The 16496-nt window shown below is 58.1% G+C and overlaps 4 protein-coding genes and 1 long non-coding RNA gene across 8 annotated transcripts in view; 3 read left to right on the top strand and 2 right to left on the bottom strand.

Annotated features, from left to right (window-relative positions):
• LOC142881226 (uncharacterized) overlaps positions 1-16496 on the bottom strand; it is a 40658-nt gene that overhangs the window by 20804 nt on the left and 3358 nt on the right. The window lies entirely within an intron of this gene.
• Positions 1613-3857, bottom strand: LOC142881196 (uncharacterized). Its single transcript, XM_076015308.1, has 8 exons — positions 3722-3857; positions 3360-3459; positions 3070-3199; positions 2756-2913; positions 2519-2661; positions 2213-2390; positions 1990-2129; positions 1613-1844 (listed from the first exon to the last, which is right to left on the bottom strand). Exons 1-8 carry the CDS (start codon positions 3736-3738, stop codon positions 1613-1615), a joined length of 1098 nt encoding a protein of 365 aa, XP_075871423.1. The 5' UTR covers positions 3739-3857.
• On the top strand, positions 4237-9125 carry LOC142881210 (WAS/WASL-interacting protein family member 2-like). Of its 2 annotated transcripts, none has more exons than XM_076015350.1 (8): positions 4237-4446; positions 5033-5169; positions 5314-5443; positions 6474-6584; positions 6662-7168; positions 7250-7480; positions 7702-7803; positions 7933-9125. In XM_076015350.1, exons 2-8 carry the CDS (start codon positions 5134-5136, stop codon positions 7971-7973), a joined length of 1158 nt encoding a protein of 385 aa, XP_075871465.1. In that variant the 5' UTR covers positions 4237-4446; positions 5033-5133; the 3' UTR covers positions 7974-9125. The 2 variants fall into 2 exon arrangements, with proteins under 2 accessions (XP_075871465.1, XP_075871464.1); XM_076015349.1 differs by having other exon boundaries at positions 4265-4446; positions 5314-5647.
• utp18 (UTP18 small subunit processome component) lies at positions 9421-13038 on the top strand. 2 transcript variants are annotated; one of them, XM_076015348.1, is made up of 13 exons: positions 9421-9824; positions 9951-10051; positions 10146-10241; positions 10317-10393; positions 10483-10595; positions 10668-10793; positions 10866-11040; positions 11227-11327; positions 11495-11582; positions 11940-12066; positions 12156-12330; positions 12473-12612; positions 12785-13038. In XM_076015348.1, the coding sequence occupies exons 1-13, from the start codon at positions 9567-9569 to the stop codon at positions 12807-12809; spliced, it is 1602 nt and encodes a 533-aa protein (XP_075871463.1). In that variant the 5' UTR covers positions 9421-9566; the 3' UTR covers positions 12810-13038. The 2 variants fall into 2 exon arrangements, with proteins under 2 accessions (XP_075871463.1, XP_075871462.1); XM_076015347.1 differs by having other exon boundaries at positions 9948-10051.
• The window catches only part of btr30 (bloodthirsty-related gene family, member 30), a 23871-nt gene continuing 22486 nt past the window's right edge, over positions 15112-16496 (top strand). For both annotated transcript variants that reach the window (XM_076015345.1, XM_076015344.1), the window contains exons 1-2: positions 15112-15245; positions 15919-16353. In XM_076015345.1, coding sequence (XP_075871460.1) covers positions 15129-15245; positions 15919-16353 — 552 coding nt within the window. In that variant the 5' untranslated portion in view covers positions 15112-15128. The remainder of the gene's footprint in view (positions 15246-15918; positions 16354-16496) is intronic.

The raw sequence follows: 16496 nt of genomic DNA, 5'->3' as shown, positions 1-16496 counted from the left end.
TGATTCAGCGCTGCGCTTGTGAAAGTGCACTGACTGCTGGATTGATTGATGTCGTATGGTGTCGTACGCTGACGTGGAACCGGGCTCCTGCAGTGTGGAGACGCCGCCGTGCTTCGACTCGGACAAAATGTCTGAAAAGTCTCGCTTGTGCAGCCGCCAGTGTTTGGTGTCGCTGGGGGCTGAGACACTGACAGGGTGAAAACGAGCAGCCAATACCGCGCCGCCTCACGCACCGTAAACCTTGTCGCCGCTCCTAAATCATCCTATGGAAAAGGGGGCGGGGCCTCGGGCCCTCGCGGAAGATTTACAGTCAGCAGGCGGCGCTGCGACTGTAAATCACTGGTGAAAAACCGCCAGCTGCAGCACTGACACTGTTAGCGCTAGCGCCCACCAGCGCTAACGCTTGCGCCCACCAGCGCTAACGCTAACCAACGGCTAGTCTTCATGCCTGGACATCAATGTCAAACACATTGAAAAGAAATAAAAGAGCGGCGACGAGGGGGGCGGGGCCAAGCCCACATCAACCAATGGGAGGCCATGCACGTGGTGTGGGCCGGTCCACTCGTGGCTCTTGTGTAACTGCCGGGCGCTCCCTCTCCACATGTGTCCTTCAGGGGCTCCCATGATGCACCTGGCCGGGCCAGGGAGACTCTCTGGGCGGGACGCGACCTCTGACCTCTCCGACATCAGCAGATCTGCTTTCAGCCGCGCTCTCCTCTTCCCCTCAGCTGTTGTTCTCACCTGATTGGGGCCGGCGGCGTCTCCGCGCCTTCCTAGAAGGGGTCAGAGGTCGGCGAGGTGTTGAAGCTCCACACCCAGCGCCCAGAATAGAGGCTGTTCCTCAGCAGCGGAGCGACACGCAGCGGCTATAAACAGCTGGAGCGAGCGACAGACAGGAGGAGGATCCACAATGTTGACACAAGGATCTGCAGAGGGTCCGTGTCGCTGGACGCCGGCCAGGATTATTAATACTGCCGGGGGGGACGGAGCTGCAGCAGGTGGACCACTTTCCCAAACATGGCAGCGGGGGTGGGGGGGGGGGGGCGCTCATGACGGCCAGGGCGAGGGGCCACTAGGTGGCGCTGCGGGAACAAAGCAGCTCCGAGGAGGTGGAGGGAGCAGCGGTGGCCACTAGAGGGCAGCGTGGTGAAGCCTCAGGCAGCAGCAGCAGCAGCAGCAAAGTGCACTGCAGTGTGTTGGAGCAGAGCTGAAGCTCCCTGGACTGCTGCTGGACCTGCTGCCCTGTGTGGAGGTCATGTGATGTGTGGAGGTCATGTGCCCGGGCCGCCACCAGGGGGACCCTTGAGCAAGGCCCCCAGAGCCCAGCATGCAGGAGAGGTGGAAAGGAACCCCCTGGTGGACAAAGAGCAGCACTGCGGATGCAGGACAGAATGAAGCACACAGCAGAGCCGCAGTCAGGGGAAACTTTATTGTTCTTTTCTCCTGGGACGAAGACGAGGACGGAAGAGTCAGAGCAGCGGACTGCTGCAGAGGAAGACCAAGCAGCTGGTGAGACTGGAGCCAGGGGGGGGTTGCTGCTGCAGAGAGAGAGAGAGAGAGAGAGAGAGAGAGAGAGATGAAGAACCAGCCAGAAAAACCACAGCAATGATCCTCAAGTCAACCTGTGTGTGTGTGTGTGTGTGTGTGTGTGTGTGTGTGTGTGCAGCCACTCCTCCAGTACCTCCAGCCCAGACGTGTCCACGGCCTGCCCGTCCCGGCTCACAGACAGCAGGCGGACGCCCCCGCTGCTGGGGTAGCCCTCCTCCACCAGCAGGTGGCAGACCAGCGAGGCCGACTTCAGGTAGACCAGCAGCCGCTGGGCAGGACGCCAGTCTATGGCAAAGCTGAGAGAGCACAGAGGCTTTAGCCTAGCCTAGCCTAGCCTAGCCTGGCTTTGCTTAGTGCAATTCCTCCACTATTTTCTGTCATTGCGTGATGTGAGTTACAGGAGGAGCTGTTGCAGCGATTGGTCAGCAGGTAGCGTCTCACCTGGACCTCAGTCCCTGGATCTCCAGCAGCAGCTGGAACTGGCTGCTGTGCTGCTGCAGCACTCGGCCCAGGGTGGCCTGCAGCTCGGACCACCTGCCCGACACGCAGTCCTCTGCCAGGTGGGCCACGCCCCCCTCCACCTGCCCACACACACACAAGCACACGTCAGCGTGCTGAAGCCGAGCTAGCGGTGGCTAACCAGCAAGCGGTGTTTGGCTACTACCTGCAGGCTGAATGTGTCTCTGTGGCCCCAGGAGACTCTGAGCCTCAGCGGCTCCAGCTCCTCTGCAGTCTCCTCGGAGAGGGGGCGGGGCCTGAGCTCCACACTCAGCTCCCATTGGTTGAAGGAGAGCAGGTAGACCTGCGTGCAGCCCTGCACCACCGAGAGGTGCTGCTGCAACCTGAGGGAGAGGAGCGGAGCGTTAGCCGCCGGAGTGCTAGCTATCAGAGCGTTAGCCGCCGGAGCATTAGCTACCGAAGCGTTAGCCGCCGGAGCGCTAGCCACCCCCTCCCCCACCCTGTCACTCACTCGTCTCTGACTCGCTGCCAGCCAATCACATGGCCCAGCGTGGCATCCGACTCCGCCCCCAGCTGGGCCAGCCTGCGGTCGCACGCCTGCAGTGCATTCTGGGCCGTCCGCAGGGAGGAGCTCAGCTGCTCGCACTGCTGCTGCTGTGGGGGGGGGGGAGGGGAGGAGCAGTGGATTGTGGGTAGTGTAGTGGTGAAGGGCCGCAGCCTGTGGTTGGTCAGCAGTGGCGGCGCCAACCTTGTGCTGCAGCTCCTCCACCAGCTCCTCCAGGAGGCGCCGCCTGTCGCTGATCTGCTGCATCTTCACCTGCAGCGACTGCAGCAGCTCCTCCGTCTGCTCCGCCCCCAACCTGTCCCGCACCTTCAGGGCCTTCCAGCTGGCCCGAGCCCCGCCCACTGACACACACACACACACACACACACACACACACACACACACACACACACACACACACACACACACAGTGAGTTTTAGTGTAGTTAGCTAGTGTGAGACGCCCCCTGGTGGTTGTCCCAGTGTGTGAGGAGGGAGGTGGCCCCCTGCTGGTGCACCTGGCTGTGGGGGGCAGGCTTGGGTCAGCAGTTGCCGGGCAGACTCCGGGCCTCGCCCCTCCAGGAGAGACAACATGGAGTCCAGGACATAGAGCTGGCGCCACAGGACCTTCTGGGTCCGCCGGCTGTCCTGCTCACACACACACACACACACACACACACACACACACACACACACACACACACACACACACACACACACACACACACACACACACACACACACACACTTAGGAGGTCCGGCAGGATTGATCCCTCTGGTGGACGGAAGCGGAAGTGTGGCAACTCACCGTCAGGTAGGGCAGAACTCTGGCCGCCTCGGCACAGTCCGCCTGCTCCGGGTCTCCATAGGGGTCCAGGCGGGACTGGACCTGACAGCGCTGCAGCACACTGACACACACACACACACACACACACACACACACACACACACACACACACACACACACACACACACACACACACACACACACACACACGGGAACGGTTGCAGACAGTTGCGAGACGAGACCTGGTTAGCTTCGTTAGCCTACTAGCACCCTCTCCCCCAGAACCAGCACCGCAGTGGAACTGGTTGTCATTCACCCTCGGAACTCATCACGAGGTTCCAGGTTCCAGCCTGAATGTTGTTGTTGTGTGAATGAAGACTTACGATCGGTAGTCCGCCATGTCTGTTTTCAAATGTCCGCGGTACCGCGAGCGATGGCGTCACAACAAAACAACCAACCAATCAGTGCACTTGCTTCTTCTTCGTCTTTCATTGGTGGATTGCAATCACAACTTAAAGGTGCATAATACCGCCACCTATTGAACCGGGGTATGTACGACAGGAGTCTTGAACGATAATAAAAAAAAACAACAACAAAATGAAACAATAATACAAATTGCATCAACACGCCGCGGCGCTGCGTCGACGTGCTGATTTGGGGGGGGGGGGGTGTCGAACAACAAAAACCTAAACACAATAATTAAACGCAGTAATTTTTAATTTTTCCTGAAATCACGTGACAAGCGCGACGTTTAATATTTTTAGTATAATCATTGTGTGACTAATAAGCATGTTTAAACAACAACAACAACAACAACAACAACAACAACAACAACAAAAAGTACACCTAAAAGCTTTTTGTGATAGGAAATGCTTCAATTTTACCGTCGGGTAAAATTGGCAGCTATGTGCCAGTTTCCGGTCACGTGCTTCTTTGGCGAGAAACAGGGCGTGGAAATCTGAGCAGCGCAGCTCTGCAGCGGAGCGGCTAGCGGCTAACAGCTAGCGGCGGAACTGACCTGACGGTTTCACGCTTACGCACACACAGACACACACACAGGGGAGCGGTGAGAGGATGACGTCACCCGCACACAGGCTCTAACTTCCAGGTAAGAAGCGTTTCTCCCGCCCGGTTGCCCTCTAAGCTTCCCGCTGATGCTAACAGATGCTAGCTGTGGCTAGCTGTGGCTCTGCGGCTCTCCTCCGGGTGACTGTGGAGGAAAGCAACCTGCGGCCGCGGGCCACTCAGCTGCCGCTCGTCAGTCGCTGTTGTTATCATCTTATATGTTGATGTATGATGAGGTGTGTTGTTGTTGTTGTTGTTGTTTGGCGACGTTGACTCCGTGAGTGTCCGGTCCATTGTTTTGGTTCACCCCGGCTCTGATCCGGATCCGGTCCGATGATGAGACCCCGGTTTCAGACTGAGGTGTTCGAACAGTTTATTGATGCGACCGCAGGGTGCATTCAAGCACAGTCAGCTGATCCCAGCAGCAGCAGCAGCAGCAGCGGCAGCGGCGGGACGGCTCCTCTGCACCACCATCTGTGTGTGTGTGTGTGTGTGTGTGTGTGTGTGTGTGTGTGTGTGTGTGTGTGTGTGTGTGTGTGTGAGAGAGAGAGAGAGAGAGAGAGAGAGAGAGAGTCTCTGACGTCTTCTTCTCCTTCTTCTTTGTGTTGACGTCGCTGTCTGTGTTCCAGGTTGCAAGGAGAGGCTGCTGAGGAGGTAGGGGGCGCTGTCTGCTGCACCGCAGTGTGCGTGTGAGGGTGCTGGGGTGTTGTGCCACAGCAGCAGCACCACCATGCCCATCCCTCCCCCTCCTCCCCCTCCCGACCAGGTAAACCCCGCCCCCCCCCCTGTCAGTGCAGCAGTTAGCGACGCTGCTGCTAACGGCTGCCTTCTGTCCCTTGACCGGTCACATGACCGGCATGTTGACCAGCTCTGATAGTGACTGCTGATGGATGGTGTGCTCCCCCTGCAGGCCAGCGGCGGCGCTCCGCGGCTGAGCGGCGGTGGCGAGGAGCGCGGCGCCCTGCTGTCCGACATCTGCAGAGGCGCCCGGCTGAAGAAGGTGGCGCTGGTCAGCGACCGCAGCGCCCCGCTGCTCCACAGTAAGAGTGCCAGCGCGGCGGGCCAGACCCCCCCCACAGACCACCCGTACATTCGCTTATACCAGTACCTACACCAGAACCAGCTCCAACAGCAGGGGGCGCCGGGCGAGGAGGAGGAGGAGCAGCAGCAGCAGCAGCAGCAGCAGCAGCAGCAGCGGACGGCAGCAGCAGCGGCAGAGCAGAGCTCCACCCACTGCCTGAACAGTAAGCCCCGCCCACTGAGTGTGTGATGATGTCACAGGGGGCAGCAGCAGCAGGGGGTGCTGTCAGACGGTGAAATATTTGGCCCAGGGCCCAAATGAGGCCCGTTAAGCTTTTTTAATCCGGCCCCTTGAACTGGAAGCAATGATCAACAGTCAGTCATCAGTCAGTCATCAGTCAGTCATCAGTCAGCCAGTCAGTCAACAGTCAGTCAGCCAACAGTCAGTCAACAGTCAGTCAGTCAACAGTCAGTCAACAGTCAGTCAGCCAACAGTCAGTCAACAGACAGCTGCACCTGCTCCGTGTCTGCAGTGTCTGCACAGTCATTTCAATAAAGAGCTCAACACCCTGGTGGTTCTGGGTGGTTCTGGGTGGTTCTGGATGGTTCTAAGAGCTAAACAGCCTTTCCTCCTATCAGGTGGCCTCCACCAAAACACTGCATCCATCTGCTGCTGCTCCGCTACCCCCCTCTGACTGTAGACCCCACTGTGGCCCCACCCCTGCACTAGCCTGTGAGCATCTATTAGCCAATCACAGGGTTAAGTTCAGATGAGAACGAGCTATCACACACACACACACACACACACACACACACACACACACACTCACTCTCTCCTCTTCCTGTTGTGGGCTCTGGTCGGTGGGTCAAAGGTCACGGTTGGCCGACCATGTGACCTCCAGCCTTGCAGTGCTGTGTCTCAGTTCAGGATCTGCATCCTTGAAGCACGCGTTTTGAAAGGAAGTTGCGTCATCGCACTGCGCGAAGGCTCCTCCCAATTCCCCCTTGTGGCCACGCCCTCACCCACCGTCCAATGGTTGTGTTCCTCAGAGCCCAGAGGAGCGGGAACCAATGGCAGCGCAGCAGGAAGTCCGCCAGGCTGCGCTCCACCAATGGGAGGCCTGTTTCCGGGCGGAGTTCCCAGGCTGAGGGCGGTGGGAGGTGAGGATTCTCCCCACTGCCGTCTCTGGCTGCCGATTGGCTGCTGGGAACTCTGCTCTGACGTCTTGTCTTTTCAGATGGCTCCGCCTCCCGCTCCCCGTCGGCCCGCGGCGCCGCCCCCCGCCCCCCCGGCCACGCCCGCTCCCCCTCCCCTCCCGCCCCGCCTGCCCCGGGCCGCCGCAGCACCGCCCCCTCGCCCCCCGCCGGCTCCTCCTACACCAGGGAGAAGCCCCTCCCCCCCGCCCCCGGCAGCACGCCGCCCCTCCCCTCCAAGCCCCCCCCCTCGCCGGGGAACTGCCGGCGCCCGCCCACCTCGGGGGGGAACCCCCCCGCCTCCCCCGCCTCTTCCCTGGCCCCGCCCCCGCCGCTGTACCGCAGCGCCAACGGTCCAGCAGGGGGCGACGCGGCGCCCGAGCTGCCGCAGCGCCACAACTCGCTGGGCGGCAAGAGGGCGGCGCCCTCCCCGGGAGGCCCCGCCCCCACCAGAGGCCCCGCCCCTCCTCCCCCGCCCTCCCCTACCCCTTCCCAGCAGGCGGGCAGCAGGCCGCCCCCCCCGCTCAGGGACGGCTCCACCAGGGGCCCAGGTGAGTGGCCGGTCATGTGACCTCTGTACATCTCGCAGCTGATTGGTTGACTGACCTCCCCCCTCCCCCCTCCCCCCTCAGCTCCCGCCGCTCCGGCCGTCCAGTCGTCCAGGAGCGGAGCCAGAGGGGAGGCCCCGCCCCCACCGCCCTACAGGACTCACGGTAGCCCCTCCCTCTCCTCTGACCCCCCGGCCCGAGGGAAGCCCCCCCCGCCGCCGCCCACCCGCACCCCCGCTGCTCCCCCCCCTCCCCCTCCCCCTCTCCGCAACGGACACCACTCCCCCTCCCCAGCCCCCCCGCGCTCCTTCGTCGGTGAGTCTGTCCTCCTCTCACCCTCCTCATCTGACCTTTGACCTCTGACCTCTCCTCTCTTCACTCACTTCTGAGACTTACAAAACAATATATATGTATGTATGCGTATAGGTGTGTATATACACAATACATTTCTCCTGTGTTTCTTCCTCCTGCTCCTCCTCCTCCTGCTCCTCCTCCTGCTCCTCCTCCTCCTCCTCCTCCTCCTCCTCCTCCTGCAGATGACTTTGAGTCCAGGTACTCCTTCCATCCTCTGGACGACTTCCCGCCTCCAGAGGAGTTCCGCCACTTTGCCAAGATCTACCCCAGCAAGGCCAACAGAGGTACAGTGCCCCCCGCTGGACAGTGCCAGCCAGCCTCCACAGACCTGTCTCTGTAGTGCTGAAGGTTCCAACAGCAGCCTGAGGAGGGCGCCACTGAGCTCTCTCTCCCTCTCTTGTGTGTCCTTGCAGTGATGAGAGGAGCCCCCCCGCTGCCCCCTGTGGGCAGGTGAACCATGACGACCGACTGCCTCAAATGCACACACACACACACACACACACACACACACCCTGTCCGCCGACATCACTCCCTGCATCGCCCTCCATGACATCAGCGCTGGGGGGAAGGAGGGGGGGAGGGGGCGGGGCTGTCCGTCACCGCTCTACTTTTTCTTTATGCACTCGCACTTTTTTTCTTTTAGAAACTCAACTGCAGCTGTGTGTGTGTGTGTGTGTGTGTGTGTGTGTGTGTGTGTGTGTGTGTGTGTGTGTGTGTGTGTGTGTGTGTGTGTGCGCACATTTCCCCTTTTTCCACACCCCTTCCTGCCCATGTGGATGCTAAGCGAGGCTAAGCTATGCTAAGCTAGGCGGAGCAACTGCAGCAGCCTGGCGTGTTGTGTTGTCTCAGTGAGGAGCAGCAGGAGAGGTGTTGAAAAACCACAGTGGGACGTCTCACACGGGCGGAGTCAGTTCCCACCGTCGTCACCTCCACCTCGGCCCTCAGGGGGTGGAGCACTGACAGGAAGTGACCCGGCCAGGGCGCGGTGACAGGAAGTGACCCGGCCAGGGGGAGGCGGAGCGCTGAAGTGCCAAGATGGACCAAACTAACCCCCCCCCCCCCCGAGCCAATCAGACAATCACCTGGACAGGAAGTCTTCCAGCCGTAGTGACGACACTTCCTGCTCTGCTCCCCCGGTGTTTCCCATCATGCCTTGTGTCCTCTGGTGGAACTCATGATCAACTGTAAATGCATCTCTGAAGGAAAATATGATGAAGTCTTTTATTGTGAAATAACTGATGATTTTAAACAGATATTTTTATTGTTCTCCACTTCCTGTTTCTCCCTGCACCCTGACTCATTCTGCCAAGCTTCTGACGCACTTGTTTGTTTGTTTGTTTGTTTGTTTGTTTTGTTCTTTTCTTCTTCTGTGGTTTGTGGACTTGCACGCATGCAGTGGACTCTCTGATGCATCTGTAACGGCGCCCGTCTGTTTGCCTTACTAACCGTTAGCCGTGAACCCTGTTGACCCCGCACCAATCAGGTGACTCGCTTCCTGTGGTGGGCGGAGTCACGGTGACCGTAGATAGCTGTAGTCAGACTGGGAGCTGTGGTGCCGGCCCAGTAACCGCATGCTGTGTGTCTTAAATAAACTCTTCATGACCACGACGACGACGCTGCCTCCTCGTTACTTCCTGTAGAAAATTCCAAAATAAAAGCACGGCCCTCTGGATAGACTCAGGGTCCACTCCTCCTCAGTCTGTGTCACAATCATGCAAACTCAACACAATAAGCACACAACAGTGCACTGGAGCTTCTCACAGCTTTCCACCAACACGGGAAAAGTTCCATTCATAGGACGCCGTGGTTTTAGCGGCTCGCACATCGCAAAGGTGCACTTTATTTTGAAGGGGAGGTTTGGATCACTGGGGCTGAAGGGATTGTTTCCGGGTTAGAAGACACTTTCCGGAAGGAGAAGAAGAAAACAGTCCCCACGCGGCGGTGAAGCTGCTGCTCCACAAACAGAACCGAACCGAATCTGCCGACGGATCTCATCCGAACCCGCCTCCTTCCTCCCTTCCTTCTTAATCCACAGCGCCACGCGGCCATGGGCGACGTCATACCGCTTCCGGTGACCAAGCAGCGACCTGCGGCCAAGAAGCGGCCCCGAGTCCGGGCGCCGGAGCCTGAGGAGCAGCGGAGGCAGCAGGAGCAGGAGGAGCACAAGCGGCGGAGGAACGTGCAGTGTGTGGCGGTGCTGGGGGAGGAGGACGCCTCCGTGCGGCAGCTGGAGGAACTGCTATTCGGGGCGGAGGAGCGGCTGGTGGAGCAGCTGGAGGAGGAGCAGGAGGAGCAGGAGGAGCAGGTAACTGGAGCTACGGCAGAGAGCGCGCGCTCTGTTCAACTTCGACATTGTAGTTGGAAGATTTGATAAGTGACCTGCCGTGACGTCACTTCCTGTGTTGTTTGTTTGTTTGTTTGTTTTAAGCAGGAGGGCGGAGACGATGAGTCGGACCAATCAGAGGGCGAGGCTGAGGCGCAGCGGCGCGAGGGTCCAGCCTGGGTGGACGAGGACGACGAGCTGGAGGAAGAGTGAGCTGCTGCTGCTGCTGCTGCTGCTGCTGAGGCCCCCTGCTGGCGGCACACTGTCACTGACCGCTGCTGCTGCTCTGCTGCTGTGTTTCAGGGTGGACATGAAGCATCGCTACCGCAGAGACCTGGCGAGAGGAGAGGCGGAGTCCAGCATGAGCCAGCAGAGACTGCAGAGCCGCATGAGAGAGCAGTCAGTCCACACACACACACACACACACACACACACACACACACACCCTGACCAGTAGGGCTCACTGTGTCTCAGGTTTGCCAAGTCGATGGGAGGAACGCCGTCGTGGGCGGAGCCTGGGCTGCAGAGGAAGAAGAAGAAGAAGAGGAAAGGTAAAAACAGGAAGTGAAGGGTTTTCTTCTTTCTTCCGACGATCTGATTGGTCGTGGTCGTCCTCACCTGTGTCCCCGCTCCTCCGCAGGTGACGATGGCGACGATGACGAAGAGGAGGATGAAGATGAGGAGGACGACCTGCTGCGGAGGACGGGGAACTTCGTGGGAGCCTCGCACTCTCTGCCCAGCGGCATCCTGAGGGTCAGTTAGCTTCGCTCAGCTAGCTTAGCATCAGTTGCCACGCCCACTCACCTGCCCCCCCCCTGTGTCCAGATGAAGAAGTGCCTCCGCGTCAACAGCGCCCGCCCCTCTGAGGGCCGGCTCACCAGCGTGCAGTTCCACCCCTCGGCACAGGTGGCGCTGACGGCCGGTCTGGACCAGTCCGTCTCCCTCTTCCAGGTGAGCAGGCCAGCCGGTCGGCCCATCAGCAGCTCCGCCCCCTCGGCACTGTGACTGAGTGTCTACCCGCAGGTGGATGGGAAGAGCAACCCGAAGATCCAGAGCATCCACCTGGAGCGCTTCCCGGTGCACAGCGCCCTCTTCAGCCGAGACGGAGAGTCGCTCTTCGCCACCAGCCTCCGCAACAAGATGTTCTACACCTACCACATGATGGAGGGCCGGGTGGAGCCCGTCCACTGCATCAGAGGTGAGCAGCAGCGCCACCCGCAGGAGCTCACACCACTCTCACACACACACACACACAGGTGGCAGGCGTTGGTAGCTCAGTTAGCCTCGGGGTTAGCTCAGTTAGCCTCCGGGTTAGCTCAGTTAGCCTCGGGGTTAGCTCAGTTAGCATGAGAAGAGGTGACTGACGGTGTTGCGTGGTCCTCAGGTCTGAATGAAGCTCGAGTGAAGGACTTCTCAGTGTGTCCTGAAGGTGGCGCCCTGCTGCTGACTGGAACCAGGGGATACCTGCACCTGCTCTCACTCAAGGTAGGGGGCGCCCTCACAATAACCCCCCCCCCCCACACATGCTTTAAGCAATGGAAGCAGCTAACAGCTAAAACTCACTCTGTGTGTGTGTGTGTGTGTGTGTGTGTGTGTGTGTGTGTGTGTGTGTGTGTGTGTGTGTGCGTGCGTGCGTGTGTGTGTGTGTTCAGACCAAGGAGGTGGTCCGCAGTGTGAAGATCAACGGGGACGTCAGCGGCGTCGCCTTCTCCCCCGACGGCAAAGTCTTTGTCCACTCCGGTGAGCCGTGTGTGACATCACAAAGGGACCTCCCTGTTCCTGATGACACGTTCACATCTGCAGGGTTTCCACGAGAACTGAATGTCCTTCTTCATGCCCCCCCCCACCACCACCACCACCACTTATACACACTTGACACACCAGCTGCAAGCAGAACCTGTGATCTGCCTACAGCTCCCAGCATGCACTTCACCAGCAAGGAGATGAATGCACAACACAATCAACACAACTACAACACAACTCAGTCATGGAGCGACAGTTCAAGGCATGTACAATACTGTGTGTGTGTGTGTGTGTGTGTGTGTGTGTGTGTGTGTGTGTGTGTGTGTGTGTGTGTGTGTGTGTGTGTGTGTGCAGAGCAGGGCCAGGTGTGTGTGTGGGACGTGCGTGGCAGCAGCAGGTGTGTGAGCAGCTTCCTGGACGACGGCTGTGTGAGGGGGACGTCCATCGCTGCCTCACCTGATGGGCGTTACCTGGCCTGCGGGTGAGTCAGGCCCCTCCCCCTCCCACTCTCACCCCCTTCACCCAACCCCCCCTTCACTCTCTCCTGCTGCTGCTCCGCCCCCTCTCCAGCTCCCAGTCAGGTGTGGTCAACATCTACTCCCAGGAGGCGTGTCTGACCTCGGCCAATCCCAGGCCTCTGAAGTCCCTGATGAACCTGCTGACCCCGGCCACCTCCATGACCTTTAACCCCACCTCCGAGATCCTCGCCGTGGCCTCGCGGGCCGAGGACGGCGCCGTGCGGCTGGTGAGCGCTAGTCAGGAGGCTAACTGAGCTAATCTGATGCTAACTGAGCTAATCTGATGCTAACTGAGCTAATGCGGAGGCTAACTGAGTTAGCCCCAGCAACAGTTAACCCAGTGTTTTCTTTCCCCTCCGTCCCCTGTAGGTCCACCTGCCGAGCTTCACCGTCTTCTCCAACTTCCCCGCCAACAAGGCGGCGGTGCAGCAGGCCAACTGCCTGGCCTTCTCCCCACACAGCGGCTTCTTCTCATTGGCCAACAATAAGGGACACGCCCCCTTGTTCAGGTGAGCCTGCCAGCAGAGGAGGGCCAGGTGTTTGTGTGGGACCTGAGGCAAACTGAGCTAATCACTGTGTGTGTGTGTGTGTGTGTGTGTGTGTGTGTGTGTGTGTGTGTGTGTGTGTGTGTGTGTGTGTCTGTGTGTCTGTGTGTGTGTGTGTGTGTGTGTGTGTTCTCAGGTTGCTGCATTACAAGGACTTCTGAGAAACAGGAAGTTGGACTGACAGGAAGAGAAAGTATTTCCTGCCAAGCAGCTGCTTCATCGCTCTGGATGCTTCATCATTTTTTTTGTTTTGTCATGAGGAACGTGAGCAGCAGCAGCAGCAGCAGCAGCAGCAGCAGCAGCAGCAGCAGCAGCAGCAGCTGCTGGCCTGCAGGAGGCGCTGCCACACCTGTTTTCTACCTGTGATTGTATAAAAGATCTTCAACTGAATCCTTCTTGTGTCGCCTCGTCTCATATGAACTCTCACACACACACGCACACACACACACACACACACACGGCAGCAGGAATGCCCTCCGTCCTGTCCGTCTGCAGCTGAATAAGCCCCTCCCCCTGACTGAATGACTGACAGATGGTGAAACTGGGGGCGTGTCCTTCCTTGTGAATGACTGCAGACCAACCTCAGCCTGTCAATCACTGACAACCTCCCACACACACACACACACACACACACACACACACACACACACAGTGGGACATAATGTTCCAACATTGATGTTGATTGGAACAATTCTTCCTCCAGATGGAAGAGTGAACCTTTGGGATCAATAAAGTTCAGTATCAATAAATCTTGGAGTAAACAGTAGCAGCAGAGCATTCTGGGATTTGTATTCCTAGCGGTGCGTGTGCTGCATCGTTTCCTCGTGGGCCAAATGCATTCACAATGCGGGCCAGGGTTTGGCCTGCGGGCCAGAGTTTGACCACTATCCTCTACATTAAAAATCTTCCCTAAGACGGTGGAGTTGATTTCAGCGCCAGTTTGGAGGAACTTGGCCGACGGGTTGGACAGGTGTCTGGGCTGAGGCTCCGCCCAGCAGCAGCAGCAGCAGCAGCAGCAGCAGCACTGATCACCTGGGTGGGGATCAGAGACGGAGCTGCAGGTGGAGCAGAAGGTTGGAGCACCACTGGACACCACTGGACACCACTCTCCTCTCAGGTCGGTACTGAAGCTCTCCAGCCGGGCCGTCACCCTGCGTTCCTATTGGACGGCTGGACAGGAAGCCGTCTGTCAGTCTGTCGGTCTGTCTGTCAGTCAGTCTGTCTGGAGAGCCAGGCCACCATCTTCAGTCGCTGCTGTTAGCATCTCTGGCTAACGCTTCTCCACTGCTAGCATCACCTCGCGCCGCAGCCGCTGCTAACGCTGACCTTTGACCTCCAACAGGGCAGCTGATGAAATTGGGTTGTGTGTCGGAGCTGATTGGGGGGGGGTAGCTGAGAGTCAGTCAGTGAGCTGCTGCTGCTGCTGCTGCTGCTGCTGCTGCAGAACCAGGCCAGAACCAGGCCAGAACCAGGCCAGTGTGGAAGAGCACTGCTGGGAAGGTTGTGTTGCCTTGTCGTCGCGTCTCTCTTCCTGTTGTTTCACATAGCTGAGCTGCTTCCTCTCCCTCGCTGTGTAAACACTGGAGGCCCTGGGCCTGGTGGGCGTCACCACCACCACCGGGGGGCAGCACTGCCTCCCAGCTAGGGGACAGCAGGAGGAGGTGAAGAAGCTCGCGCAGTGTTGAGGGGGTGTGGTCAACGCCCCCACACAGGATGTGACATCATAGGAGGGTTCAGGAAGCATCCTTGATTGAAGCAAGTAATAAATTAGCTGGTGCTAACGCTAACTGACGCTGTGGCTGGTTGTTGATGGCATCACGTGACTGTTTACATCAGGTGGTGATCTGAGGTAGTGTGTGTGTGGTGTGTGTGTGTGTGGTGTGTGTGTGTGTGTGTGTGTGTGTGTGTGTCCAGGAATGCCGTGCGACCTGTTTGTCTGACACTTGGTCCTATTTTCCTGGAAGAGAGGCTCAACAGGAAGTGGTAGTGGGCGGGACCAGACCTGACCATGTGACTGCAGACTTTGTTTGCACAGCTTCACAACAGTAGTAATAATATCAACACTGGCAGCATCACATTCTCACAGGCGGCGCTAATGCTACACGTTTAGCACACCAGCTGCGGTGGGGGTGTGGCCAATGGCCCACTGGCCCCGTCCACCACCACCAAACACTTCATACTGAGCCAGAACCACAAGTTCTGACAGACGTGAGTCAGAGGAACTGGAAAGCTAGCTGTTAGCCTCAAAGAGTTAGCCTGAAGCAGTTAGCCTCAAATAGTTAGCCTCAAAGAATTAGCCTGAAGCAGTTAGCCTCAAAGAGTTAGCCTGGGGGTGCTACTTGTGCTGTGGTGTGTAGCAGGTAGGCGTAGCGGGTGACACTTCAGCCTGCTAACACCACTAGCACTCTGTTGTGTTTGTCGTGTGCCACAGGAGCCAACCGACCGCTAACAACTCCTCTGACATCAGTGTGGGCGGGGCCATGGCTGAGGCCGTCGCCCCCTCAGAGCTCTTCTCTGAGCAGGAGCTGACCTGCTCCATCTGCCTGGACCTGTTTGAAGAACCCGTCTCCACACCCTGTGGACACAACTTCTGCCAGGTAACACCCGCCAGGGTCACATGACCACTCTGATGAGTCACACCCGGGCTGTGTCTCAGTTCAGGCTCTGCATTCTTCCAAGGCTGCATTTGAAGGCCAGGCTCCTCCCAATTCCCAATAGTCAGAAGGAGGCTCCAGATGCTCCCTACTGTTAGCACCAAGGCTACACCGCTAACTATCCTTCACCTCCTGCTGGATCCCAGGATGCTTTGCATGCTGCTACAAAGCATCCTGGGAAGTCAGCTGAAATTAGCGCCATCTACTGGCAAAGACACCATGTATACATTGAAGTATGGAAATTTCACATTGGCGAACCAATGGTTAGCTTGATGCTATGAAAACCTCTGGGCCGGGCCCTGGGAGGATGCTTCCTTCCAAGGATGCAGACCCTGGATTGAGACACAGCCTTGGACCGAGGGAGGGGAAGAGAGGAGGAGGGGGAGGGGCCACCACAGGCTCAAGACCTTCTTCTTCTTCTTCTTCTTCTTCTTCTTCTTCTTCGTGGGTGAAGCCAAGATGGCAATTTTTAAATGTACCTCTCCAGATAAAAACAACCTAGGAGATATTTGTATGTATATATACACACATATGTATGTTTACATATATATATATATATATGTGTATATATGTATACGAATATGTATGTATTCTTCTCCTCCTCCTCCCTGTGCAGGCTTGTATTGGTGGCTACTGGGCCTCTAGCGCCCTCTGCACTTGTCCTCTGTGTAAGCGCCAGTTCTCTGAGCGTCCTCAGCTCAGTGTCAACAAGGTCTTCGCCCTCATCGCTGACAAGTACAAGGAGGCCAGCTACAGCGCCGCAGGGCTGCCGGCTCCGCCCCCCAGGGGCAGCGTGGAGCTGCTCGGCAGCAGCAGCAGCAGCAGCAGCAACCCCTTCACTGCAGCGGCAGCAGGGGATGTGGTGTGGTGTGACGTGTGCACAGGTGTGAAGCAGCCCGCCACCACTTCCTGTCTGACCTGCACCGCCTCCTACTGCTCCGAGCACGCCCTGCCTCACCGGACCACGCCCTTCTACGCCAAACACCCCCTCATGGACCCCCAGGAGGCGCTCAAGGGCCGCACCTGCTCCCTGCACCGCCGCCTGCTGGAGGTGAGGGGCAGTGCCGTGGTGTCGCGTTTCTGCTGTCATACATATACATATATATACACACATATATATATATATATATATATATATGTGTGTATATATATATACATATATATATATACACACATATATATATATATATATAC

This window comes from Nelusetta ayraudi, unplaced genomic scaffold (assembly GCF_046127955.1).
Source record: "Nelusetta ayraudi isolate G7.1 ecotype Tasmania unplaced genomic scaffold, CSIRO-AGI_Nayr_v1 ptg000186l, whole genome shotgun sequence".
NCBI lineage: Eukaryota > Metazoa > Chordata > Actinopteri > Tetraodontiformes > Monacanthidae > Nelusetta > Nelusetta ayraudi.
Note: the sequence above shows the minus strand (reverse complement) of the source record. Positions and strands in the feature narration are given on the sequence as shown.